General features: G+C 48.8%; 10 protein-coding genes across 10 annotated transcripts; 7 read left to right on the forward strand and 3 right to left on the reverse strand.

Moving 5' to 3' along the window:
* Positions 1 to 513: 513 nt before the first annotated feature.
* N7496_010192 (CCDC47 family protein) lies at positions 514 to 1,944 on the forward strand (the record flags this gene model as incomplete). The annotated part of the gene is made up of 3 exons (XM_056703105.1): positions 514 to 577; positions 653 to 1,517; positions 1,578 to 1,944. The coding sequence occupies 3 exons, from the start codon at positions 514 to 516 to the stop codon at positions 1,942 to 1,944; spliced, it is 1,296 nt and encodes a 431-aa protein (XP_056552105.1).
* A 477-nt stretch (positions 1,945 to 2,421) lies between these two features.
* Positions 2,422 to 3,343, forward strand: N7496_010193 (peptidoglycan-N-acetylglucosamine deacetylase; the record flags this gene model as incomplete). The annotated part of the gene is made up of 3 exons (XM_056703106.1): positions 2,422 to 2,780; positions 2,849 to 3,213; positions 3,285 to 3,343. 3 exons carry the CDS (start codon positions 2,422 to 2,424, stop codon positions 3,341 to 3,343), a joined length of 783 nt encoding a protein of 260 aa, XP_056552106.1.
* A 696-nt stretch (positions 3,344 to 4,039) lies between these two features.
* Positions 4,040 to 4,815, reverse strand: N7496_010194 (nitroreductase family protein; the record flags this gene model as incomplete). Its single annotated transcript, XM_056703107.1, has 3 exons — positions 4,040 to 4,245; positions 4,315 to 4,429; positions 4,507 to 4,815. The coding sequence occupies 3 exons, from the start codon at positions 4,813 to 4,815 to the stop codon at positions 4,040 to 4,042; spliced, it is 630 nt and encodes a 209-aa protein (XP_056552107.1).
* Positions 4,816 to 6,326: 1,511 nt separating this feature from the next.
* N7496_010195 (uncharacterized protein) lies at positions 6,327 to 6,899 on the forward strand (the record flags this gene model as incomplete). Its single annotated transcript, XM_056703108.1, has 1 exon — positions 6,327 to 6,899. One exon carries the CDS (start codon positions 6,327 to 6,329, stop codon positions 6,897 to 6,899), a length of 573 nt encoding a protein of 190 aa, XP_056552108.1.
* A 167-nt stretch (positions 6,900 to 7,066) lies between these two features.
* N7496_010196 (GNAT family N-acetyltransferase) lies at positions 7,067 to 7,654 on the reverse strand (the record flags this gene model as incomplete). Its single annotated transcript, XM_056703109.1, has 2 exons — positions 7,067 to 7,505; positions 7,560 to 7,654. The coding sequence occupies 2 exons, from the start codon at positions 7,652 to 7,654 to the stop codon at positions 7,067 to 7,069; spliced, it is 534 nt and encodes a 177-aa protein (XP_056552109.1).
* A 1,847-nt stretch (positions 7,655 to 9,501) lies between these two features.
* Positions 9,502 to 10,638, forward strand: N7496_010197 (uncharacterized protein; the record flags this gene model as incomplete). The annotated part of the gene is made up of 1 exon (XM_056703110.1): positions 9,502 to 10,638. One exon carries the CDS (start codon positions 9,502 to 9,504, stop codon positions 10,636 to 10,638), a length of 1,137 nt encoding a protein of 378 aa, XP_056552110.1.
* A 190-nt stretch (positions 10,639 to 10,828) lies between these two features.
* N7496_010198 (VOC family protein) lies at positions 10,829 to 11,406 on the reverse strand (the record flags this gene model as incomplete). Its single annotated transcript, XM_056703111.1, has 4 exons — positions 10,829 to 10,847; positions 10,903 to 10,994; positions 11,049 to 11,211; positions 11,264 to 11,406. The coding sequence occupies 4 exons, from the start codon at positions 11,404 to 11,406 to the stop codon at positions 10,829 to 10,831; spliced, it is 417 nt and encodes a 138-aa protein (XP_056552111.1).
* A 689-nt stretch (positions 11,407 to 12,095) lies between these two features.
* On the forward strand, positions 12,096 to 12,865 carry N7496_010199 (uncharacterized protein; the record flags this gene model as incomplete). The annotated part of the gene is made up of 2 exons (XM_056703112.1): positions 12,096 to 12,758; positions 12,815 to 12,865. The coding sequence occupies 2 exons, from the start codon at positions 12,096 to 12,098 to the stop codon at positions 12,863 to 12,865; spliced, it is 714 nt and encodes a 237-aa protein (XP_056552112.1).
* An 809-nt stretch (positions 12,866 to 13,674) lies between these two features.
* N7496_010200 (nucleotide triphosphate diphosphatase NUDT15) lies at positions 13,675 to 14,330 on the forward strand (the record flags this gene model as incomplete). The annotated part of the gene is made up of 3 exons (XM_056703113.1): positions 13,675 to 13,774; positions 13,895 to 14,100; positions 14,169 to 14,330. 3 exons carry the CDS (start codon positions 13,675 to 13,677, stop codon positions 14,328 to 14,330), a joined length of 468 nt encoding a protein of 155 aa, XP_056552113.1.
* A 907-nt stretch (positions 14,331 to 15,237) lies between these two features.
* N7496_010201 (uncharacterized protein) lies at positions 15,238 to 16,851 on the forward strand (the record flags this gene model as incomplete). Its single annotated transcript, XM_056703114.1, has 1 exon — positions 15,238 to 16,851. One exon carries the CDS (start codon positions 15,238 to 15,240, stop codon positions 16,849 to 16,851), a length of 1,614 nt encoding a protein of 537 aa, XP_056552114.1.
* Positions 16,852 to 16,897: the final 46 nt, after the last annotated feature.

Genomic DNA, 16,897 nt, shown 5'->3' on the forward strand with positions numbered 1-16,897 from the left:
TCCTCTCTTCTCCTTCTCGAGCAAGACTCGACCTTTTAATGACCGCTACGACTTTTATTTGTTAATCTGTTTCCTTTTTGTTTTCTTCTTCTTGCGTTGCTTGGGAGCGGGATTGTACAAAAATTTGGGTTCTTGCGAAACTTTTGGCGTCGATTCTTCTTTTCTACTTTTTTGATGCTTTTTCGCGGGATACCACCAGTACTTTTGTACAATCGTTGGATTCGGGATACAGGTTGGGATACACAGGTATTGGATTGGAACATGGAAATTTCACACTTTTATTCAACCAACCGTATTCTTTTACTACGTACTTTTTGAGTAGGTGACTTGACAGCTGCCAGTCGACCCAAACCTTGGCAACCACTGGGTCTTATCGTAAGTTCGTAAGCAGCACCGCCTAAAACTGCCCCCCGGAGATTTCGTGGGGCCGCTAACAGCCAGCCCAGCTTTAGCTCCGCACTTCATTTCTTTCCACCTCCTTTCCCTTCCACCCACCATCCTCTATCCCAAACCATGGCGGGCGTGTTCAAGAACGTGTTCGGCTCTCAGCCCTCGGGAGCTGCTAACCCAGAAGATGGTATGTCTCTCTGGGCGCAATTGACCCTCCCTTCAATTGCAATGGCAATCCCCCAAGACTAACCACCTGTCATAGACTTCGCCGACTTCGTCGAGGCCCCGAACCCGTCTCCTGCATCGCTCGTCGCCGATACGACCACTATCCCCGCCTTCAGCACGCAGGGTACCGTCCCATACACAAAATGGTATCGGATCTGGGAGCGCACCTCGCCTAGCGACTTCATGCAGGAGGCGATGATCATGCCTTTCATCCTGGTGGTCGTCCTGTTCCATCTCTGGGGCACGCGCAAGAACCGCCGCAAGGCGCGCGACTGGGCCAAGGCTCATATCCCGGCCTTGCAGAAGGAGTTTGCCGTCGTCGGCTTCGATGGTATCTCCCGCTCGGGCCCCGAGGAGGTCACCGTCGAGCTGACCAACCCGGAGAAGCTGTTGAAGGAGAAGTCGGCGCACGAGTTCGCCGCTTATGCGACTGGTCGTCAGAACGTGGCTTTCCTGGATGTCGCTCTCACCATGCCTAAGCGCTACAACCCTATTACCTACATCATGGAGTATGTCTTTAGCTTCTTCTTCGAGAGCTGGGAGACTCCCGCTGAGAGGTACGAGGCTCTGATGTACGCTTTCGATGGCAAGGAGAAGGATCTGGTCCCCGTCCTCGCCAAGGATACTTCGTCTGTCAAGGTTGCCAACTCCACTTATGATGGCTTCATCTGGGCCGTTGTGCACAAGAGCCACATGCAAAAGTTCCGCACTGACCGCTATGATGCCTCCATTACTTTCTCCAAGGATCACCCCAAGCTCCCATCCTGGGTTACCGTGATGAGCGAGAGCGCTGAGATCACTGATACTCTGCTTACCCCGGAGCTGATCCAGGCTATTGAGCAGGCTGGCAATGACTTTGAGTTCTTGATTATAACTGACCAGCCTATTGACAAGCCTACCAAGTGAGCCTCTTATCAGCCAATGATATCCGTAGTCCATCCGCTAACAAGAATTTCAATCAGGATCGACGAGACCGTCCCCAAGAAGCGCATCCAGCTCTCCGTCAACCTCTCGTCCGGCTACTCCTCGACCCTTCCCCTGTTCAACCAGTTCCTTCGCTTCGCCGATAAGCTCGTCTCCGTCGCCCACTGGCGCGGTGAGGTGATGCGCAAGATTCGCAACGTCCGCGATGAGGAGATCAAGAAGCTCCGCCGTGCCGATGAGGAGGAGAAGGCCGAGGAGCGCAAGCTCGCGGCCGAGAAGCTCAAGAAGGAGGAGCGTGAGCGTCTGCTCCGTGGCATGACTGCCGAGGAGCAGCGCAAGTACCTTGACCGTGAGAGCCAGAAGGGCCAGCGCAAGTCGATGAAGAAGTACTCCCGTAAGGGTTAAACTTGATATGATCGAGGAATTGAGCCTACATGGTTGGGCCCGAGTGAGAGGCGATAGGATATGAGATGGAGACGGGGATCTGGGGAAACGTTCACCTTCTTTTTCCCGCTCGTTTGGACAGAAGGCGACAAAAGCGAGGGGAATTGTCTTACTCTGCCTTACCTTTTGATACCTTTGTGCTCCCCAGGATGTATTCATATTTGATACTATTTGTCGACAGATCCGGTGGCTGGTTGTCGCTTTTGGCAACGGAGGGTGGAATTGTTAATCTTGTTAATCTTCAATGAGAATTTCTTCTAATTTCATGCTTTCTCAAGCTCAGAATGGTCTTTCCTGGTAGGAAGTGGCCAGGCCGTACTTGCCTGATCTTCTATCTCGTAGTCCTAAAGCCTCAGATACCCTCTACTCAATTCAACCAGCGAACTTCATCCCACTCATTCTATTCATCCCTACACAAGTCATTCCTTGCTACCAACCATGCATCAACTCAATCTCCTACTCGCCGCTCTTCTCTCCACGGCAGCCCTATCCTCCGCAGCAGCGATCCCTCAATCCCTAATCTCAGCACCAAACTTGCCAATTCAAACAACCCACAATGACAACACAACTCAGCTGCCTTACGGGGTAGTCATTGACCACTGCACCGTCCCAAGCACAATCGCAATTGCCTTCGACGATGGACCCTACATCTACACAGAACAAGTCCTCGATATCCTCGCCAACGCCAGCATCCACGCAACATTCTTCTTCAACGGTGACTGGAAAGGCAATATCTACGAGCTATCGCATATAGTCAAGCGGACACTCGCGGAGGGACATCAGATAGGTTCTCACTCGTACGTTTGCCCTTCCAATATACCTCATCCTCAGACTAACAATAACAACCTTATCCACCATTCCACAGATGGAACCACCTAAACCTAACAACCCTCCCCTACAACGACATCCTCACCCAAATGTTCACCCTCGAATCCGCCTTCCACCACATCCTTGGCTTCACACCTACATACACCCGCACACCCTGGCTGCACGTCAACGAGCTGGTGCTCTCCGCACTGAGAGATTTACGGTACCACGTTATCGGAGCGAGTATCGTGACGGATGACAAGACGAATGATCATCCGAGTAGGAGTTGGCGCAGCTTTGAGTTGTTTAGGGAGGGGTTGGAGGGTGGTGGGAGTATTGTGCTTGCGCATGATTCGCAGGAGAATACGGCGATGAGGTTGGTGGAGGATATGATTGGGGAGGTTGGGAGGAGGGGGTTGAAGGGTGAGTTTATTGCTTTTGGGATTTGATTGTTTTCTGTGGGTTGGAATGTTAGTGCTGACTTTTGGGGTTAGCTGTTCCTGTTGGTGAGTGTTTGGGACATCCGGAGGAGTTTTGGTATAGATCGGTGTAGATGGGGTGGTGTCGAAGTGGCGGTTCTACTTGGGATTATGAAGATCGAGTACTAGGACTGAGGGATTGCGAGCATTGTACATTCTTATATTGAACTATTCTTATAGGCGAAATGGGATTTTCTTTCCTCGGGACCATCTTAAGCTGGACCAGGTGGCGCACGCCTCTCAGTTTACGTCACCTGTCATAACCTTAATTTTGTCCATCAACTCCACCTCTTGCTTCTCAACAGATTCAATCCATGGTAAAATTCGGCAGCGAACTCAGGAATCTCCTTCTAACTCCCTGGCATGCCTTCCGAAACTTCTGGGCTAGCTGGGCCGTGCTGATGCCAGCCATGAGCCGGGAGGGTGGTGAATATACATTTCCCCCAGGCCGTCCAGCTGCTGGTTAGCCTTAGTACTATACCTGGACGATCACGCCAATGCACCCTAGAGGAAACTAGTACTTTTTTTCTTTATAAGATCTCGAAATCGCCAATTGGCACATCAACAGTCCAGACCGCATCAGCGAATGTATAAACCAAATCCATTCACATCTAAATTCTAGCCTCTATTCCGGATATACGTCTATACGCAGAGAAATGGCATCAAATCAACAAAAGGAAATTCATCAAAACATGATACAACGCCGGCCGAATTGCCCACCGGAGCTCGGAAAAGATAGGAGCATGGGAGAAAGAAGGGGGAAGTCCCGCTTACTGCTTGCCAAAGATCTTGACACGCTCCTCAATGGGCTTCTGGGCCTTCTCGCCGGCAGCGGCCTCGGGGCTACCGAAGACGAGCTGGGAGATCAGGCGCCATTCAGTGGGAATGTTCCACTTTTGGGCGACGGGGGCGTCGATGAGGGGGTTGTAGTGTTGGAGGTTTGCGCCGAAGCCGAGGGTTTCGAGGCCGGTCCAGACTGGTGAAGGGGGTGATTGTTAGCTTGGGGTTTGTGCATGTTGATGTTGAGGTTGGGGGAGGTTCTTACGGAAGTACTGGTGCATGGCGTTGGAGTGCTCAGCCCAGGGCTCGAAGTGAGCCTTGTAAGTGGCGAACTTCTCCTGGAAGGGCTTGATGTGGGCGGGGTCTTCGTAGAAGAGGATCTATACGTGGAGGTTGATGGTTAGTATATATGCTCCCAATTGCAATTGATGTCGTTTCGGTCGAAACAAGAACATACAGTGCCGTAGGCAGCCTTGAAACCCTGCAGCTTGGGGAGAGTTTGCTTCTGGAAGACCTCCTCGGGGACGGCACCGGTAGCGACGAGACCCTTGAAGGTCTCAATGGTGATATCCCAGAGGTTATCGTGCTCCTCACGGAGCAGGACAACCAGACGGGTGGACTGGGTGTTGAAGGAGCTGGGGACGTTCAAGATAGCGGCATTGACGAGCTCTTCGATCTTGGAGTCGGCGACGGGGCTGTTCTTGCCGAGCTTGTAGATGGTGCGGCGGGACTGGGCCGCTTGGACGAGGGCGTCGGTGGTAGACATTGTTGCTGGGGAGGAGGAGAATGAATTGGGGAGTGACGAGGTGAAGGATCGTCGTTGGAGGGGCAGTTGTCCTTTTATCTGTGATGGCGGGGTTGGGCCAGATCCAATTACTCGTCGGGTGCAGGGGGTGGAGCCGAAAGTGCGGCAGATGGAGTGGAGATTGGAAGCGGATCGAAGTGTGCGAGAGGCCATTGTAGAGTATTTTTTTTTTTTTTGAGATGGGTGTTGGATGAAGGGATAGAGTGGTTTTATATGCAAGGTGGTTGTTGGTTTTGGTTAGCGTTGTCGAGTTTCAGATTATTTCTGGTAATAGGCCCGGGCGTGCTTGGCTAAGGAGGGAGTAATTGATGACGAAGGGTTTGAAATATCCAAGTGATGGTCTAGAGTAGCAGGAAGTATAGCGGAGACTCGAAGTAGACTTAATTCCGGGATTCGTGGTGGGCAGCATATTAAATGCGGAATTACGGCAGTATACGCTGATTAATCCGAAAGTTTCTTTCCATTTAATCAGCATTGACAAACACCACCGATCGGATGACGGAATGGAGGATCAACTAACATTTCATGTCTATACTTTAATAATCCAGTCGATCCTCCTCTACAATTGAAAATGACCAAATTTGATCGACAGGCTGGTGTATACCTGCATTGTCCTTGACGACTCCGTACTTTACAGTCGGAGAATATCTGCGGGCGCTAACCAATCGCTGACATACCAAAGAGACTCTTCAGGGTAGGATCCTTTGAACTTGTCGATCGGTTCTTTTGTGATATCAGAAGTCCCGTCCTCGGTGCTAAAAATGAGGACATGAACTAAATATCATATATCGCCCTGCCAAGAGGGACTGCAAGAATTCCAGGGTCTGCACCCATGTGGTACAAAATCTTGGCACGCAGAGCCAAGAATAGAGCTTATCGGACTCGCATCTTACCCGAACCCGGCACAAGTTGCGCCATGCAGCAGGAAAAAGGGGGAAATACCGATTCTCCGACTTCTGTGGCACCCGGGATTGGTTAAAACTGGGTCTAAACCCAGGCGTGTGGCTGCTGACTTCTAATCTCCAACAGGATAAGGCTTTGGTGCAAATAGAGGGCAAATCGAGGCGAGAACCTCTCCCATTGGCCTAGACCCGGAGCTAACGGTTATAGCCGTATTTTTAGCCCTTTTCAGTGTCTTCTCTTCGGCCACAATATCCTGAAAGAGACGTCTAGATTGCAGGAAATGGTTTTCCTGGCCAACCAGTTCACCAAGACTTCCCGTTGACTGGGAAAGATGAATCAATAGACCCTGAATGGACGCCCATGGAGGCAAAACGAGGCTCAACTAGGGTTCTGGCCGGTGGCCCAGTTTCTACATAAGCCTTGGACCCTGGAACCCCGGACGAGCTTTCTGTTTTTCTCTCTTTCCTTAGTTCTTCAAGCTCAGTCCTTCGTTAAACAGTCACTCTTTTTTATCCAATTTGGACACTTATCTCGAGTCCGACCACTCGTTTTATATCCCAACCTCCAAAATGCAGTTCAAGATTCTTGCCGCCCTCCTCTTCTCCGCCACGGCCCTGGCTGCCCCCCAGGCCACCGGCACCTCCTCGTCCTCGTCCGACGACTCTGACATCTCGATCCCTAACTCCATCCTAACCGTCATCGAGACCGCCATCCCGGCTTCCTGGTACAGTGAGATTTTGGACCCAACCTCCCGTTCCTCCATCATCTCCGAGATCGAGGCCGGTACCCTCCCCGCTTGGTACAACAACCTGCCTAGCAGCGTCAAGGCCTGGGCTGCCACTGCATCCGGCGGTGGTTTTGCCAACCTCCTTATCGAGGCCTCCGCTACCGATACCGCCGCTGCCACCAGTACTGCGGCCAGCGTTGCGACTGCTACTGGCTCGGCTGATTCTTCCAGCGCTGCTGTGACCAGTGCTGTTTCCTCGGGTTCGGCCGCTGCTAGCTCCAAGGCTGCTTCTGCTTCTGCTTCGTCTGCTCATGCTTCTGCTACTTCTACTGGTGGTGCTCCCGTCGCCACTGGCGGTGTTGCTATGAGCATCGTTGGGGCCGCTGGTATTTTGGGTCTTGCTCTTGCTCTGTAGGGGGTTTATCGTCAGAGAGCGGTTCTGTTTATTAGCTAGACGATGTAGGGATAATGGATATACGGCTATACCCACATACAAGCAGTCATCTTAATATTAATCAGTTTCCCCTAGTATTCAGCCTTTGCGATTTGATACTGTATATTCCTTGATATAATTCATCTGCTCTATTTCCTCATCGCCCGAAACACAACCAAGTCCCGAATAGGAGGATCCATCCACGGCGATTCCGCCCCACCAACCAACGTCTCGATCTCATCAAACCCGCACTTCTGCAGCACCCGTATCGAAGGCAGATTCTTCGCATCAATCTTGGCCTCGATATAAGGCGCCTCTGGCCTGAGAGTGAAATAGTGCTGGACGAAAGTAGATACTGCCTCTGTCGCGTATCCCTTTCCCCAAGCGGAGGGGTGGAAAAGGTATCCCAGTTCAGGGACGGGATCGTCTTTGTGGACGCCTACGATGCCGATGACGTGGGATTCGTCTGAGTTGGTAGGGGCGCGAATGAAGACGCCGTAGTTGTCGATGCCGGGGCGGGCTTTGTCAGGGACAATTCCGGTTATTCTGCCCTTGGTTTCTTCCATAGTCTTGCTGACGCCTCGCGAGCTGGAAGTGCGTCAGGAATTGGACGTCGTTGGAGGAGTGGGTGTCGTGACTCACCTCCATTGCGTCGTATCGGGGTCTGACCAGATACGGTGGAAGCCCTCTAGGTGGGCGAGATCGATTGGCTCGAGCTTTAGACGTGCTGTTTCCATTGCTGGTGGAGGATCTGGGTGTAGGATATACAGGGGGTGGGCTGAGATCAAGATTTATATAGAGAGTGGTTAAAAATGACAAAGGTTGAATCCATGAATGTGAGTTCCGCAAAGTTAGTCTGGAGGGACATGACACATGGGAATACGAGGGAGCCATGGTTGCCAAGCGAATGTATAGTTCTAGATTGACGGGAACTACTGGATGAAGAATACAGATTGATATGTAAACTACCACGCCGTCAAATTCAATTTGATCTTTCATCCATTCGTTATTACTTTTGTGCGAGTTAATTTTATCGGTCGGCTGCTCGCCAATTCCTTCCCGTTTGTGCTGCCGCTTGGCTTCGGAGTTCTCGGGCGGGGACTAGTTACCGGACCCGAGGGCGCTTGTCCTCGGCGGGAAGTATAAGTAGACTCAAACACAGATATCGATCTAAGGGTCATCCAGGGGCCATTCAAAAGAAAGCGACAACTGCAAAAGATGTAAAGCAAATAACATGCTATCTCCATGAATGGAACCCTCGACCTCGCTCTACCATACAAACTGTTATCGATGCTCCAACAATGCTCCATGTTCAGACCTCGATGCTCAAGAGTTCCATTCTTGATTCCACACCTAACACATAACACCCCCCACAACCACCAACCTATCTGGAAAGCTTCAAAAATAGAACCAGCAGATTCCTATAGTTTAGCTGATTACAATGATATAAATAAAGTATTTTACCGAAATATAAAAAAATTTACCCGCAGGGGGATCGGACCCCTACATCCCACCCACCCCACCCTCCACACCACTACCTGGCCGAGCTCCATACAAGCTTCATAACTCGACCCGGCAGCCGTCCGCCACTTTGAAAGCAGCAACTGCAGCACACTAGGGACATTACGTTTACTGGCGCGGAGGGTTGGCCTTTGGAACTGGAAGTTGGTGTTAACCCTTGGTTGATGAACGCATATGGATTTTTTATTGGTTTATCTTTCTGATCCAGCGCAAATAATTTAAAAATTTACTCGTGTATGCTTGATGGCAATCCTCTCTATGCTGAGTACTCATAATTCTGACCATATTGATCGTGACCATAATAGCCACAACTTTTGTATATCACGTTGGAGTATCTAATTCTTTTGTCAGATGTCAGCCCACAGCTAGTCGTCGTCACAGTAAATATGATAACCAGACGGTGATGCAACAAAGAACGGACCCTTCCTGGATAAAATAAAATATATTCAAGAATTCCCCAACGAAACGCTCCGCGTCATGGAAGCAGGCTATTATCAAGGACGCTCTTGGCTAGCAAGGCCATTGGCTCCTGGCCACATTATAGTACTGTAGTTCACCTAGTCTGAACCTAGCGTGTGCCTCTTGATTTGCCTAGCTGCATTTACCTTCTAATGCACAGCCAATATCTACCCCGCATACATGATAACCACCAGCCCTGTTAAGCACGACTAGCCTTGTTCAGTGAAAGGCCACGCAAGACGCGGCAGAATACGAGCAGTTCTCAGCCCCATCCGTCCATAAAAACAGAGCCCCTCACTCTCGAGGGCCAGGCGACTTCTGATCTCATCAAGTTCCCTCCAGGTTCAAAATCAGTTTTTGACTATCCGACGAAATGTCTTTCTTGAACAGGCCGAACAATCAAAGCCAAGTAAGCTGACACTCCTTTTGGCTCGCGGGTATACATTGCCAAACAAACTCGCGGCGATGGAACCTGGAATTCTTATTTTTGATTTGGTAAATTTGGGGGTTCTGTTAAAGCGTCATTGACAAAAAGTTTCAGAGCTTCCCCGGCTCCTCTATCTGTGCTAAGTGCAGCACAACAGTTACAACACCCTTCTGCCCGATGTGCGGTCAAAAGGTAGAGGCATCGGTTCCGAAGACCATCTGTGGCCCATGCGACAAAATAATCACAACGCCCTTTTGCACAGACTGCGGTAGCAGGGGTATAACTACAATAGTGGCACGGAATGAACCAGCCACTGGACAGAAAACGGCGAATCCAAGCGGCAACAAAAGCCTCGATATTCAGGCTACGAACAAAGGACCTTTGGTCAAAACATCCTCTTTCAAGAGCCTGGTAGAACGGAGCATCACCGCCTGGAATTCTCTAGCATATGCTACAGATACAGAGGTCAAAGGCTCTGTTCTCAGACTCTCCGCGACCTTGAGACGTTTAAACTCAGTCGACGATCTCTTCCGATCCAGGATAATGTTCTGGTTCTTCCAACGTCGAGACTCATTCATGAAAGAGACTCGCTTTATGAAGTTTGATATCAACCGCCTTGAAGAATACATCCTGATACCCATGGACGATGGCTTTGTTAATAAGAAAGATTGCTTCTACGTGAGCCACCTCTGGCGTACCCGAGAAGCACCCGATCCACGAGGCGAAGACTTTGCACTCGCCCGCCAGGACCTCTCTACCCAATCATGGACATACGTCTGGATTGACTGGACATGTCTCCCTCAAAACGCAAGCACTCCAGCCGAAAAGGAGTACTTCAACAGAATGCTTACACGAACTCCCGTTCTCATGCGGGAGTGTGGATTCGAATGGCGATATCCGACTTTCCAGCCCCGACTCTGGATTCTCGTCGAAGTAGCGCAATACATGCTCAACATACGCACTGGATATGCCGTGACTGACGATATCAAGCCGTTTATTAATGATGTCCTCGCTATGAAAGCTGAGGGTGTTCATCAAGTCATTACACGGCGCGGGTATAACTGCTCAGTGAGTCGGGATTATCGACTCCTCATTGGCTGGCTGGAGCTTCTTATTATCATGACCAAACTTGTTCAGGACGTCCCTTTGAAGAAGATGATACTGGACGCAGTTGAGCCTCCATATGTTGGCTTTTTGGAGCATGTGGATACGGGTATCAAAGTCGACAAGAATACTGGGGTCGTCTCGCAGGGTGGTGTTACTTATCGGTTTACTCCTTTGTATCCTGTCGATGAGGACGGGTTTCCTAAATGAGAAACATAGCTTGTTTATTGTGTCAGAGAAAAGGACTACGATAAAGGCACAGGAGATTCGATTGAGGAGGCTTGATGTATGCGTCTGTCGCAACTATTGTTCATTCATTTCATGGAAGCGTTCATCGGTGCGTCTATGGTCGAGGCTTAATCAAGTTTGTCTTTAAATCAGCAGTATGACCTGAGGAAACTCAAGCATAGTTGGAAATCCTGTTATTGGATTTAGTCTAGCAATGGAAAAAATGGGAAAAGGGGAATCACGTACTCGATTAGATTGCCATCGGGATCCCTCACATAAACGCTGCGGATTTTGCCCACAGCCCCAGTCCTGTCTACAATCTTGGCACCCTCTAAGACCTGCAAAGATTAGTTAGCATGAAGAGTACGATGAGCCATGTATAATGTAATTACCTCAATCTTAGCATCCTGGAAAGCTTGCAGAACCTTTTCGACATTCTCATCCGTCAAAAAGCACAAGTCTGCACTTCCAGGCTTAACATTCTGGGCCTTGGGCTCAAACTCTTTCCCCGACTGATGGAGGTTAATCTTTTGACTTCCAAAAATGAGAGCATTTCTAATGAAGTTAGTTTCGGTCCGTCTTTGTTTATAGTCAGAATAATATTAACCTTTGGACAGCGGGGTTGGCGGGTGAACTAAAGACTTCGTGCCGCATACCCAGATGGGTAGTATAGAAGGCTACCGTCTCTGGAATGGATCGCACTGTGAGAACCAGGTGGTCTAAGGACTTGACTGCGAATTTAGCCGCCATTTTAGATGATAGATGTGTAAGTTTGGTAGCTCCGAGGAATGAAGAGTCGCGATGGGTTGCAGGGCTGAAAATGGCGCATTAGTCATCGGCCCGTCGAGCCGCCCGTTTTCCTCGACGCAATACCCGAAATCGGCTACATGCTGGCACAATATTAAAGAGGTGGATCATCTAGATCAGAGGAGCTAGAAAGGCGTATCTCTATACAGAGAAGACGATTCAAGTTGTAGAATAAATCCAACTTATTCAAAAAGTGACCTAGTTGATGATCGTTAGTACTCGATGTTTTGATACTAAATAAACAGTAAAGATCATCCCAGGTTGAGGCTATTCTTGGCAATGTACAAGGCTTTCTCCACTTACCACTATACTTTCGGTTCACCGCATAGGTTCAGTAATACTCCGACTGTGAAAGACAGATAAGCACTGCCCAGACAAGGGATGCGCCCGAGCGATCTATTTGAAACTTGTTTCTCGCTCCGATCTGGACGGAGGAGGGCACGAATCAAAACAGCCCCCGGAACCAACGATGTAGTCATGGGGCGCAACCATAGAAATACCTCACATCCTACTCAACCTCAACCCATGCGGCATTTAACGTCCATCCTCATATAATAGCTCATAAAACCATCTATACAGTCCGATCGAGGGATACGGTTTCGTAGGAATTTCTAATACCTACCTACGTCATCATGTCCTACACTTCATACTCTGAAGCGCGAATGTCGCTTCATTCAAAGGGCTTCAAACCAAAGCCTCGCAAATCGATGCGACCACCCGAGCGCCAGGTCGCCCTTCGAACAGAATCCATAGTTCCTGCCAAGACAACTCTCGTGCTCAAGCCAAATGGGAATGCCCAGTCCGTCGCGGCATATATAATCACTACGGAGGAAGAAGAAGAAGAGCTCGTCTACACGGTGTCCGGTCGCAAATATGGCGATCGCGTCTGTCGCGAGTTTCACGATGCCTCGGGCTTACCCTTGTTCGAACTCCATACGAAGACCGCGCTTGGTAGACCGTATTCCTGGTACATCACTATGCCGGGAGGTGGTGATATCAAGATCGCTGAGGGAGAGCCGCGATGGGGGAACAATAATAAGAGTATGAAGTTCTCGTTTCGCAATATGGCTGCGAATGATACGAAGAGCGATAGTGATAAGGATATGACCCTGCTTATATCACCGTGTGGTGATATTATGGCCCGATATGATATTGTCGATGGAGATAGGAGGATTGGTGGGGTTTATGAGAGTATTCACCATAACGATACGTTAGCTCTGCTGCCCAAGTCACGGCGAAAGAGTCTTCGACCTGCTATGGATTTGGTGATTGTGACTGGTGTTGATTCTTCCTTGGTGAGTTTGTTGATCACGTTTGCTGGTGGAATTTCCATTTTGACTGTTGACCGTAGGTGGCTGCGATTGCGATTATCATGTTTGAATGGACTTATGGGGCGGAGTAAAGAAGTCAAAAGTATATGAAGGAAAGGGATCTTTTTGGGTTGGTTATCTCCACTCTTCTTCCAGTTATCTTTTCTTATATGTCAGTGAGACACGGATCAACACGGTTTCAGGCGCTTCTGTGTCTTAATGATTATTGATGCTTCCCTTTCATGGATATCGTTTCCGGCTAGCGACCGATGCAGCACAGCGAGCGACCGGGTCTTCTGGGCATTCTTGTCTTTCAACAGCATAAAGAAGAACATGTCAGGTAAACTTGACTCTGGAATATCACGGAATCTCTCTTTATTCGATTATGATATAAGCGAGAACCTGGTGTGGTTATCCTCATAGGATTCATACTTCATAGCGGTCTTTCCACAGTCTGATTTGTATAGCTTTGTTATAGAACAATGGACAATTTAATGTTCTTATTGAAGATAGATTTTCAATCATAAATTATTGTAGTTCGGGTGACGCCTAGCCAGCTCTTTTTTGTAAATATGCCTTAGGGATGAAGGCTGAGACGGGCGTCTCGTGGCTGAGATAGTACCCATTCCGTGATTCAGCCTTGAGTGGTTGGAGTCAGACCTTTGAGGCCTTGCTGCTGCCTCATGCACAGCCACTACTCTGTAACATAAAATCAGTCGTTAATTATTTAAACATGTAGCTTCATAACCTGTTTCTACTTTCCTGTATTCTTCTTTCTTATCCTTTGATCCCGCCGTGGTACCCCGCTTGCTCGCTGTGCCCCACTTCACACGTCCCTTGCAGATCAAAACTCGTCATCGTCGATCAAAGACAGACGTACTTAACACGAGACAGGATCACCATGACTTCTGCAAATGAACCCAGAATCGGCGTTGGCGTATTTGTTATGAACTCCGAGGGCAAGTTTGTCCTTGGAAAGCGAAAGGGCAGCCATGGCGCAAGTGAGTCAACCCACCACTCGATTGTTGTTCCCAGCCACGCAGTTTCCCTGCATCGGACATCGATATAAAGTACGAATAAAAGCGATTCACCAAGTCCCTAACTTGTTGCATTATTTTTAGATACTTGGGCCTTACCAGGTGGACATCTCGAGTTCGGCGAGTCCTTCGAGACCTGCGCAGAACGCGAAATTCTTGAAGAAACAGGCATCCAAATTCGCGATATCCAGTTTCTAACTGCCACGAACAGCGTCTTTGAAGCCGAAGGCAAACACTACGTTACTATCTTCATGGGTGCTGTTGTCAGCAATGATTCCGATCAGCCGCAGGTAAGTGAAGCTGCACTCCATGCCACTTTTCAAGTCCTCTGTCTTTGCCAAGCTGACTGAGTATCAAGATCATGGAACCTGAGAAGTGCACGGCATGGGAGTGGGCTTCGTGGGACGAGCTTCGAGCTGAAGGGCAATTACAGCTGAGCTCTGTGCCAAACCACACGGGGAAAGAACTATTCCTGCCTTTGCTGAGCCTGATTGAGCAGAGACCTGATTTCCGTGTATAATGAAGCTATCGTCTGGGTATCATAAAGTACACTATACGTATCATGATAGAGAACAGGGAAAAGGAGATGCAAAACTACATAGAATAGTGAGACCCAAAACATTCACTCTAGGTGGCAAACTGTCGAAACTGCTCCCGGGTTGCTAGGTGATACCTGCATCGTGGTCGCTTTCATGGCAGGAAATATACCAGGCACTTTTGAACAACCCTAGAAACATGTATGTATTAAAAACTCTTTAAGCGAAAATGGATTGTGAAGCTCCAGCCGTTTGCCGTGGTCAAAGACGATCCTCGGAATACGTTCCAAACCAACGCCTAGTAATGAGGATGTCTTATAAAACCACCGTTTTCCTATACATGCAGAGTAAGTTCTACCAGTCTAAATAACCAACTTTAATACAAAGACGCAATATCGAAGGGTTTTTGTTCGAGGTCTAGTCTGATATGGCGTCGATGAGGTCGTTTGCAAAGGGTCTTGGGTCAGGCATTTCTATCTGACTATTCGATTCTTAACAATAACATGCTACGTGAATGCCTCAATCTAAAACTTCAACATTATGATAGTATCGATTGACGACAAGCAAGTATCGGTGAAGTTATACTGTAGCTAGTCATATAGGCCCTACGCACCCACGGTGTAGACCTCAGGTACAACACAAACTAGGCCCGAACAGGCAATAATAAGTCTATGAGCTGATTCAGGACAGAAAAATGAGAAGAGTTTTCCACGCTTCAAATTTATGAGGCCCACTGAAGATTTCTGCTCGCATAATTTCCGACAAGCTTTGTAATATGTGTTTCAAACTTTCTTTTCCTCTCTGAGCTGCGCTACTGCTTCAACGTCGGGATATCTGTCAATTGCCTAACCAGGCACACATAAAAGCTTGTTAGCCTTGCAAACATTCAGTATGGGGTCACTACCCGCGAGTCGTAGGAATCCTTTCGATAATAAGGGCAGTGACAAAGGTGATATTGTTGGGCTTCTGAACACGGTTGCGCAGATGCTAACACGACTTGAAGATGACATTCGAACTACCGAAATCCTCCTTGTTTCCTGGAATGATCCCAATGACCCTTCAAACCCATACAACTGGCCCATCCGACGGAAATGGACTTTGACCTTCATGTCCGCTCTGATAACCTTCCTGACAATGATGAATGGTACCATTATGACCGTCGCACACGATGCTGTCAGTCAACACTTCAACATCTCTGACGCCTCCTTCCCGAACACATACTGGCCAGTCACATCCTGGACAATTGGCGGTGGACTTTTCGCGCTCTTTATATTGCCCTTGATGGAGGGTTTTGGCGTACGTTGGGCTTTCATAGGCTCCTACATTGCATTCTTTTGCTTCGTCATACCCCAAGCAATTGCGCAGAATTTTGCTACTCTCATCGTGACGAGATTCTTTGCAGGCGGCTTTTCTGCCATTGTGGCTAATACGTGTGTGGCATTGGTTGGGAATATTTGGGAGACGGAACGCGCACGAACTATTCCAGTGAGCTTGTATATTGTTTCATACCTATCAGGGCGCAGTATGGGCCCTGTTGTCGGAGATTCGATCTTCCAGTTTCTATCTTGGAGGTGGATAGGTTATCTACAGCTGATATGGTTTGGAGCCTTACTACCTATCTATATCGTTATGTTTCGGGAATGCCGTGGATCTACGATCCTACAAGAGCGTGCAAAATCTCTTCGACTGCAGGGAAAGAATGCCTATACACAGCATGAGATCGACAAAGCCCGCAATCAGACAACGTTCGCATCTATCATTATGCAAAGCGCGACTCGACCTCTTTCATTACTTGTGAGAGAGCCAGTGGCATTCATCTTCACAGCCTGGTCTGCATTTACTATTGGCCTACTTTACCTCTTTACGCAGTCCGTTGAACAAGTGTTTATCGGCTTATATGGATGGACGCCATGTCAAGCAGGATACGTTCAAGCAGGATACGTTCAAGCAGGATACGTTCAAGCAGGATACGTTCAAGCAGCAATTGTTGTTGGAGAATTGATCGGTTGGGCAGGAACGCTGCTATCAGCCAGGTTTTATTTCGCTTCTGCCTCAAGGAACACCGAAGTGCCTGGGGCGCCAATTCCAGAAGCTCGGCTATACATGGCACTTGTTGGCGGCATGGTAGGCATTTCGGGGGGTATGTTCGTATATGCTCGGACATCCTTCTCCTTTCTGCCGTGGATCTGTCTGGCAATCGGCCTCGCCATGGTGGGAGCTGGAAGCATTGTCGTTGTTACTGGGATATCGGACTATGCCGTTGACGCATATAGCAAGTATGCTGGGAGTGTCATTGCCATCATTGCCATGGGCGAGAATACATTCGCAGGTACGCTCCCATTGGCTACCATGAAGATGTATTCCAGCCTGGGGAATCAATGGGCTAGCACAACATTGGCTTGCATTGCGTCGGCATTTTCCATCGTTCCCATTATCGTTTTTGTGTGGGGCAGGGAAATTAGAGCACGGAGTCCGTTCATGAGGGCATCCATGACTAAGAAATGAGAAAACTAAAGTTGGAATGACCTGAGGGCACTGAAAAAGAAACTAG

Source organism: Penicillium cataractarum, assembly GCF_028827025.1.
Source record: "Penicillium cataractarum strain IBT 29864 chromosome Unknown utg000008l, whole genome shotgun sequence".
NCBI lineage: Eukaryota > Fungi > Ascomycota > Eurotiomycetes > Eurotiales > Aspergillaceae > Penicillium > Penicillium cataractarum.